Here is a 9,965-nt window from a genome sequence, read left to right as displayed (position 1 = left end):
ATTTCCAATTTGGAATGTTATACATTAGATCATAGTTGCATATCATATTTTATTACATTTTGGCTTGATCCTAGAAATTCTACGCAACTCAAGGACCCACGGAGAGAGTTGGGGTTCATTATTTTCATATTTGAGTTTTCTCAAATTTTGAAAAGAGGATCGTTTGATTTTAATTATTTTCTCTTTGAATATTTCTTTTATAAAAATAAAAGAGAGGGGATAAAATGACTTTCCCAAAATAAAGAAATATTGGAGATTTAATATTAAAATCAAATAAGAATTTTATTCGGAGTTTTATCGCTATTTTTTTGAATTAGGAAAAATATGCGTTTTCAAAATTGCATTAGAGGCCCAAATAAATGTTCACTTTGTCCGCTATATTTTTAGAGGACGGGGAAAATTTATTTTAAGATTTTTGGAGGCCATTAATATTTCTTTTATTTGTTTTTCTGTGCGGAATAATTAAAAAAAAGTCCACTGCCTTACCGGGCCGTGTCCGACCCGAACACTGTACCCGGGCGGCCTTTAAAGGCCGACGGCCCGGCCCGGCCGAAACCCGAGCCTCCAGCCCCGTCGCCCGAAACCCTAGCCCCACCTCGTAACCCGCGCCGCCGCCGCCGCCGTGTGCCGTCGCCTCGCCCGCCGCCCGTCGACGCCGCCTCGCCCGCCGCCCGTCACCGCCGCCTCGCCCGCCGACCCCACCGCCCGACGCCCCGCCAGAGTGCGCCGCCGCCGTCGGAGTTGCCACCGCCCTCGTCGGATCTCGCCGAGGTAGCCGCTGCGGTTTTCGTTAGAAAATCGTCGGTTTTTTTAGAAACCGCAGTTATTTTTTATTAGATTGGTTTTTTCCCCGGTTTAGTTATTTAGCGAATGCCCGTTCGTTCGTTCGTTCGTTTTAACGAACGATTTTCATCCGTTAGCCGCAGACAGCGAACATTCGTTCGTTAGCCTGCTTATCAGTTTTTCTTTTTTCACGGATTTTCCGCGATTATTTTCGATCGCGATTTCTGTCCTGATTTTCATTTTAGTTTATCTTTTCGCTCGTTTATCAGAATCGGGCGATTCAAGCGCCTAGAGTTTCGTCTCGAAGCCCTCTTTCTGTTTAACCAACTTAAACAAGATTTTGCTACTGTAAAATTTGGCTTAAGTCCATATTAGTAAATGTAGCTTGTTTCTCTCGTTGTTTGAGTTTCGTTGCTTCGTTTGATTTAATTCTTTTTGCAAACCGGAGTTCTTAAGTTGAACTTTCTGGTTAGATATCTTATTTGAGTTTTACCCGTGTTTCTAGTTGAGTGCTTATTGTATGCTTGTTTGTTTGCAATAGAGTATCCGGAGTGCGAAGCGTGCTACTACGAGTCTCTATGTTTCACGGATTATCAACAAGGCAACTAACACTTTGATCATACCTCTTTAGTACCCAGTTTTATTGCATTAGATCAATCCTCGAACAATTGCATGGTTAGGATCTGATATTAATATGTGGGTTTTGGGAAGTAGATGAGGTAGTACCTATTGCCCTGTTTATTATCAAACCTTTGGGAGTTACATCTACGTTGCTTATATTGCTATGCTATGCTTATAGACGTGGATTGTGTGAGTGTATCCATGACAAATGTGAGTATTGTTATTTAATGGTTAACTTAAGGTGGCTACTTAAATACACATCTGGGTGGATTGAGGCATCTGGGGAACCCAATGTTGCCTGTTTTTTTGGAAATCCCGGGGTTACCGCGTGATTATCCTATGGACTGCCACCCAGGCTCAAAGGGATCAAAATATTATTCATGCTAGAAACTTCCGTGTGCAGCCACAAGCTATTATGGGCTCTAGCATAGTTGAGTACGTTGCAAGACCTCTTTTAGTGGTGGGCTAGCAGATGTAGGGGAAAGTAGGTGTAACTGTCCACCCAGAGTAAAGAGTTATTGTTTTAGAAAGACTGTGTCTCGATTCTCCGACCATGGATGTATTCGAGTCTTGTGGGAAAAAGTGCGCAAACCTCTGCAGAGTGTACAAACTAATCATGGTTAGCCGTGTCCCCGGTTATGGACATCTTGAGTATCTGGTTCTTGGATTATCATGTTGATCTCATCACTCTTAATTAAATTTTATTGGGTTTAATGATGATGTTTAATTGGGATTGAGTTAGAGGAACCTTCTAAATGTTTAACAACCACCATGATGGTTAAATAAATTTTATTCCTTTGTTGTAGGGAAAAATTGACTTTGTGCAAAACTTTAACCATAGACCTTTCCACCAGCCATATATGCATGTAGTGATAGCATTATTCTGTTCATTACTCTCTTGTGTTACATTGCCAGCATATTCCATGTGCTGACCCGTTTCGGGCTGCAACGTTCATGTTGTAGACTTTTTAGACAACGAGTAAGGTGCCTTAGGTCGTGATCTTTCACTCAGTGATGCCGTTGGAGTTGATGGACTCACTTTATTTTCCAAGCCTTCCGCTGTTATCGTATTTAGATGGCCTTAAGCCATATTTATTGTAATAAGTTCTCTTTTGAGACATTCGATGTAATAAGTGTGTGATTGCTACTCTGTTACAAATCCTTCAAGTACTGTGCGTGTTAGCATTACCGATTCAGGGATGACACTGATGCACAGAGATCAGACTGTTTGAGGTCTAGTCGCTACACTTTCTTCATGACTTATACATGTTCATATGAATATGAGATTATGTAACTCCCGTTTACCGGAGGAATACTTTGTGTGCTACCAAATGTCACAACGTAACTGGGTGATCATAAAGGTGCTCTACAGGTGTCTCCGAAGGTACTTGCTGGGTTGGTGTATTTCAAGATTAGGATTTGTCACTCCGATTGTCGGAGAGGTTTCTCTGGGCCCACTCGGTAATGCACATCACTGTAAGCCTTGCAAGCATTGTGAATAATGAGTTAGTTGCAGGATGATGCATTACGGAACGAGTAAAGAGACTTGCCGGTAACGAGATTGAGCTAGGTATTGAGATGCCGACAATCGAATCTCGGGCAAGTAACATACCGATGATAAAGGGAACAACGTATGTTGTTATGCGGTTCGACCGATAAAGATCTTCGTAGAATATGTAGGAGTCAATATGGGCATCCAGGTTCCGCTATTGGTTATTGACCAGAGAGTTGTCTCGGTCATGTCTACATAGTTCGAACCCGTAGGGTCCGCACGCTTAAACGTTCATTGACGATATAGTATTATATGATTTATGTATTTTGGTGACCGAATGTTGTTCGGAGTCCCGGATAAGATCACGGACATGACGAGAAACTCCGGAATGGTCCGGAGGTAAAGATTGATATATGGGATAATAGTGTTTGGTCTCCGGAAGGGTTTCGGAATTCACCGGAAGGGGTTTCGGATGTCTCCCGAAATGTTTGGGTACGAGAACACTTTATTTGGGCCAAAGGGGAAAGCTCACAAGGCTTTTGGAAAGTGCAAAAGGAAGTTTTGCAGAGTCCAGAGGCTAGACGCCAGGAACCCTGGCGTTTGGGGGTAGACGTTAGGAACCCTGGCGTCTAGCCCTGGAGTCCGAGAAGGACTCTTGCCTTTCGGGCAAAACCAACTTTGAGGAGGATTTTACTCCAAGTTTCGACCCCAGGGCTCAACATATAAATAGAGGGGTAGGGCTAGCACCCAAGACACATCAAGAAACACCAAGCCGTGTGCCAACAACCCTGTCCCCTCTAGTTTATCCTCCGTCATAGTTTCCGTAGTGCTTAGGCGAAGCCCTGCGGAGATTGTTTTTCACCAACACCGGCACCACGCAGTCGTGCTACCGGAACTCATCTACTACTTCGCCCGTCTTGCTGGATCAAGAAGGCAAGGACGTCATCGAGCTGAACGTGTGCTGAACGCGGAGGTGTCTTACGTTCGGTACTTGATCGGGGAGGATCGTGATGGTGTACGACTACATCAACCGCGTTGATAAACGCTTCTGCTTAGCGATCTTCAAGAGTATGAAGATACACTGTGACGCCCCCGATTCAATCGTACACTAATCATGCACGCAAATGTGTACGATCAAGATCAGGGACTCACGGGAAGATATCACAACACAACTCTACAAATAAAATAAGTCATACAAGCATCATAATACAAGCCAGGGGCCTCGAGGGCTCGAATACAAGTGCTCGATCATAGACGAGTCAGCGGAAGCAACAATATCTGAGTACAGACATAAGTTAAACAAGTTGCCATAAGATGGCTAGCACAAACTGGGATACAGATCGAAAGAGGCGCAGGCCTCCTGCCTGGGATCCTCCTAAACTACTCCTGGTCGTCGTCAGCGGGCTGCACGTAGTAGTAGGCACCTCCGGGATAGTAGTCGTCGTCGTCGACGGTGGCGTCTGGCTCCTGGACTCCAGCATCTGGTTGCGGCAACCAGAAAGAAAGGAAAGGGGAAAAGGGGGGAGAAAGCAACCGTGAGTACTCATCCAAAGTACTCGCAAGCAAGGAACTACACTACATATGCATGGGTATATGTGTAGGGAGGCCATATCAGTGGACTGAACTGCAGAATGCCAGAATAAGAGGGGGATAACTAATCCTGTCGAAGACTACGCTTCTTTCAGCCACCGTCTTGCATCAAGTAGTAGAATGAAGTCCTCCAAGTAGCATCTCCAAGTAGCATCTCCAAATAGCATCTCATAGCATAATCCTACCCGGCGATCCCCTCCTCATATCCCTGAGGTAGAGCGACCACCGGTTGTATCTGGCACTTGGAAGGGTGTGTTTTATTAAGTATCCGGTTCTAGTTGTCATAAGGTCAAGGTACAACTCCAAGTCGTCCTGTTACCGAAGATCACGGCTATTCGAATAGATTAACTTCCCTGCAGGGGTGCACCACATTCCCCAACACGCTCGATCCCATTTGGCCGGACACACTTTCCTGGGTCATGCCCGGCCGCGGAAGATCAACACGTCGCAGCCCCACCTAGGCACAACAGAGAGGCCAGCACGCCGGTCTAAACCTAAGCGCACAGGGGTCTGGGCCCATCACCCATAGCACACCTGCACGTTGCGTACGCGGCCGAAAGCAGACCTAGCCTAGTGGCGTTCCAGTCCAATTCGGCGCGCGCCGCTCCGTCGCTGACGTCTGAAGTGCTTCGGCTGATACCACGACGTCAGGATACCCATAACTACTCCCGCGTAGATGGTTAGTGCGTATAGGCTCGTAGCCGACTCAGATCAAATACCAAGATCTCGTTAAGCGTGTTAAGTATCCGCGAACGCCGAACAGGGCCAGGCCCACCTGTCTCCTAGGTGGTCTCAACCTGCCCTGTCGCTCCGCCACAAAGTAACAGTCGGGGGCCGTCGGGAACCCAGGCCCACCTCTACCGGGATGGAGCCACCTGCCCCTTCAGCCCCCATCTCCGAACAGTATCACAGGTAATGTAACTGTGTAAAGTATATAGTATACGCCCGTGATCACCTCCCAAAGTGATCATGGCCCAGTAGTATAGCATGGCAGACGGACAAGAGTGTAGGGCCACTGATGGAACACTAGCATCCTATACTAAGCATTTAGGATTGCAGGTAAGGTGTCAACAGATGTAGCGACAATGTCAGGCTATGCATCAGAATAGGATTAACGAAAGCAATAACATGCTACACTACTCTAATGCAAGCAGTATAGAGTAGAATAGGCGATATCTGGTGATCAAAGGGGGGGCTTGCCTGGTTGCTCTGGCAAGAGAGAGGGGTCGTCAACTCCGTAGTCGAACTGGTCAGCAGCAGCGTCGGTCTCGTAGTCTACCGGAGAGAAGAGGGGGAAGAAATAATGAATACAGAGCAAACAAAGCATCACAAAATATAACAAGGCAATACGCGGTGTTCGGTGTGCCCTAACGCGGTAGTAGGTGATACCGGTGAAGGGGGGAAAACATCCGGGAAAGTATTCCCGGTGTTTCGTGTTTTCGGGCAGAGGAGCCGGAGGGGGAAAGTTGCGGGTTCGATAGGTTAGGGGGGTGTGGCGGACGAACGGACTGCGTATCCGGATTCGTCTCGTCGTTCTGAGCAACTTTCATGTACAAAGTTTTTCCATCCAAGCTACGGTTTATTTTATATTAATTTTAAAAGATTTAAATCATTTTTAGGATTTATTTATTTAATTTAATCAACATTATCCAGAATAGTGTCTGCTGACGTCACCATGACGTCAGCATGACATCAGCAGTCAACAGAGGTGTTGACGGGGTCGCTGACGTGTGGGACCCACTGGTCATTGACTGTTTAGCCTAATCATTGTTTAACTAATCTAACTACTGTTTAATTAAATTAGTTAGTTAGTTAGGTTAATCTAAATATGATTAATTAACTTAATTAATCCACTAATTAATTAATTAATTATTTTTTTATTTTATTTTCCTTTTTCATTTTTCTCTACTCTTATCCTTTTATCTGATTTACAGGGGGAGGGCCCCACCTGTAAGTGGCTCAGGCCACCTCCCTCCTGTGCACGAACGCGCACAGGGAAGGGCAGGGGCGCGGTGGCCGAACCCGGCTCCGGCGAGGCCATGGTCGAGGCCGGCAGGACGGAGACGTGGGGCGGCGGGTGCGTGCCTGCAGTGGAGCGTTGCCGAGGGTGCTCGGTCATGAGCAGCAGAGGGTGCGGCCGGGGACGCAGCAGCTGCGGTCGCCGGTGACAGCGGCACAGGAGGAGAAGCAGGGCGGCCGCGGGCGTCGCCGGGTGTGGCGTGGACGTGTTCGGACAAGGCGCGGGCGAGCACGGCCATAGCGCGGGGCTCCGGACACGCGCGGGCGGCGTGTGCAGGGCTCAGCCAGGCACGGCCGGAGCGCAGCAGGGGCGCGGTGAGGTCGCGGTGAATCGGTACGACGCGGGCGCGTTTGATCTATAGGGAAGAGGAGAGGAATGGAGGACGGCGGCTCACAGGGGAGCAGGAGGGGCATGGCAGCGGGCTCGTGGAGGAGTCGGGGAGGTCCGGCGATGCGGCACCGGCGACGGGCGGTGTTCCGGGCAGCAGCGGACGACGGAGGGCGGGCGCAGGGCGTCGGGGGGGGGGGGGGGGGGGCGACGCGGCAGGCGCGGCGAGGGGCGCCGCTGAGAAAGAGGGGACGGGGGCGCGAGGATGCGGGAGGGGGCCGGCGAGGCGGCGTCAGGGTTCACTCCCCTCGATCCGATCTGGATCGGGGAGGAGGGGGAGAGCGAGTGGGGGGGGGCGAGTGGGGCGACGGGGTGGGATTAGGGTTTCGGGGGGGTGTGGGGTTATGGGGAATGGGGGCGGCCGGCTGGGCCTTTGCCCAGTTGGGCCGGGTGGGGGGGGGGCCTGGCCGGCTGGGCCGTCTGGCCCAGTTGGGGGGTGGCCTTCTCTCCTTTATTTTTTTTTGTCTTTTGTTTTTCTGTTTTATCTTTTGTATTTTCTTTCTTTTATTTATTTTCTGTTCTGTTTTATTTTTCTTATATAATAGTTTATAGTTTTACAAAAAGTGAAACCCATAGCTAAAATAGAGTTACAATTATAACTACTGACACGAAAGGTTTTATCCCTGAACAAAATAGTTTAGTATTTTATAAAACCCAAAATGCATTTATTTAATTGTTTTACCTACTGTTTTAATCATTTTAGGGTATTAAAACATTTTATAAAAGTGGGGTTTCTTCACCACAATTAACTTTGCATTATTTGGCACAACTCGAATATTTTAGTTTTAAAGTTTGAAAACTTTTACCGTTTGATTTGATTTTGAATTTGAATTTGAATCAGTTTCGAACTAACGCGAGATTAGCAACAGTAATTGTGCTGACGTGGCATCATTAACAGTGGTTTACTGTAGCTTAAGTATCCGGGCGTCACATACACTCTCCCTCTCGTTGCTATGCATGACCATGATCTTGCGTGTGCGTAGGATTTTTTTAAAATTACTACGTTCTCCAACAGCTTCCACATACACCACTAACAGCAAAACCCAGAGGAATCACAAATAAGCTACCAGTATGTATTACACAAGAGTGGATCTCCACCATCATTCCAGTATTTCATGACCATTCGTATAAACCACTCTCAGTTATCTTCTTTCATTGCTTCAGCACCATCGTCTTCTCTAGCTTCACATTTATCCACCTTGGGTGTCCTCGCCTCTAGCATGAGTGTGCCTCTCCCCAATCTAGGCTCACTGCCATCATGCATTCACATCGCCTCATTATGCAAAGCTTCGGCTTTTCTCTACAGCACCAGACGATATCCTTCGCTTTGTGGTCCTGCCCAATAACGCATAAACGAGCAATCATAGTAGATACATTCAGCCGTGGAGCGAGTCATTTTTGTTCTCAAAGCAGGCTCAATTACACTGTTTCCAGATAGCCTGACATAGCGCAACAAGTCCTGCAATTTGTAGGTTCATTCTTTGTGAAATAAACTTGGGGATCCATAAAAAATATTCTGTAAAATATGTAGGTTTTGATATTGCACTTACACATTTACAAACGATATACCACATAATACTTTGCCTCAAGACATGTAAGAAGAGGTGGTTAATATTCCCAACTTCAGAAAAAAAAGCGATAGAGAGGCTCGCGAGTCCACTTTCTTTTTTGGCAATTGCATTATTCCATATTAGCGAGAACCAAATCTTATTTTTATAGGAAATTTTGCACTTCACATATATTTAAATGATCTATCAGGACCCACATCATACAAATACAACCCATTAACAGTCGCATAACGAGCGCCCTCTCGCGACGTCCACGTGGGCATAAGGGACTGGGCTGATTTTTTTCTTTTCCTCCCACCCCTCTTCTTTCTCGCCTCTCGTTTCCACATCCGGCTGGCGGCTAGAGTTGCTGCCGCCACCACAACCACCTCCACCATCCATGCTCCTCCAGCTCCCCGAGAAGCTTATCTATCTCCTCCTGGACCTTCTAACTCCTCTTCCCCAAGATTCGAGATGGAAGGGATGGGGAAGAAGAGGCGCCCGCTGATGGTGATGGACTCCTCGTTGACCGCGGCGGCGCAGACGGCGTCGAGGGGTCCAGAGACCGGGGCGTGGGAGTGGATGGCAAGGGAGCGCGCAGCCGTCGACCCCGTGCACTGTCTCCCTCTCTCCTCAACGACTCGCGGCGAAGAAGCCGCTGGAGGAGGAGCTCGACCCGGACGACGGTGGCCGGAGGACGTCACCATGGGGATTTGCTGCAAAGGGCCACCGGAGGAGGAGCCCAACTACAGGAGAATGCGGTGTAGCAAGAGCCTCGCCAGCATCGTCGGCATCGAGCAGTCCTCTAAAGCTCGTCCTCACCACCACGGACGCCGGTGAGGCCAGTCTCTCCTTCACCTCTGCTCTGCTCTCTCTCTCTCTCTCTCTCTCTCTCTCTCTCTCTCTCTCTCTCTCTCTCTCTCTCTCTCTCTCTGGGACTGTTTGGGAGTGGAACAACAAACCCTGATGATTTTCCTTGCTGTTCAAGGAGAGGCAGATTGGGATTTAGATTTGTTTTCTCATGGTGTGTTGTTATTTGATTTTGCAGAAACGGCTCCAATGGAAAGGTTGGATGCTCACATGGAAGAAGTGATCTGATTTTGCTCTCTCATCTCTCTTTGTAGATTTTTGTTCATGCTGGGATGTGTTCATGTGTGGAAGCTGGGCTGTGTCTATATGTACATTTTTGTTCATGCAAGAATTTTTTATTTACACTCATTAGATTATGTTATTCTCATGTGTAGCTCGTCATTTATCCAAAATATTGTTCTTCCATTTGGGGCTTTAGTTGCAGATTCATGCTTAAAATTATATTGTTCAGACGCATCTTTGCGTGCTTGTTTTGCTTTAACCCGTCGCCTAGCCATGAAGCACTCTGCTGCAGCTTCTCACTTCACGGTCGACGACACTCTGCTCCAACCCGTCACTTCGCTGTGAAGCCCTCTGCTGCAGCCTCTCACTTAACCGTAGACGACACACTGCTCCAACCCGTCTCTGTCCAGTCCCAGACAAACCTGTTGTAAAG

The 9,965-nt window shown here is 47.8% G+C and overlaps 1 protein-coding gene across 1 annotated transcript; it reads left to right on the top strand.

Annotated features, from left to right (window-relative positions):
* Positions 1-8,733: 8,733 nt before the first annotated feature.
* Positions 8,734-9,764, top strand: LOC123092583 (uncharacterized). The gene is made up of 2 exons (XM_044514380.1): positions 8,734-9,276; positions 9,489-9,764. The coding sequence occupies exons 1-2, from the start codon at positions 8,915-8,917 to the stop codon at positions 9,562-9,564; spliced, it is 438 nt and encodes a 145-aa protein (XP_044370315.1). The 5' UTR covers positions 8,734-8,914; the 3' UTR covers positions 9,565-9,764.
* The last annotated feature ends 201 nt before the right edge of the window (positions 9,765-9,965 follow it).

This window comes from Triticum aestivum, chromosome 4B (assembly GCF_018294505.1).
Source record: "Triticum aestivum cultivar Chinese Spring chromosome 4B, IWGSC CS RefSeq v2.1, whole genome shotgun sequence".
In the NCBI taxonomy this organism is placed as follows: Eukaryota; Viridiplantae; Streptophyta; class Magnoliopsida; order Poales; family Poaceae; genus Triticum; species Triticum aestivum.
This window is presented reverse-complemented; position numbering and strand designations above follow the sequence as displayed.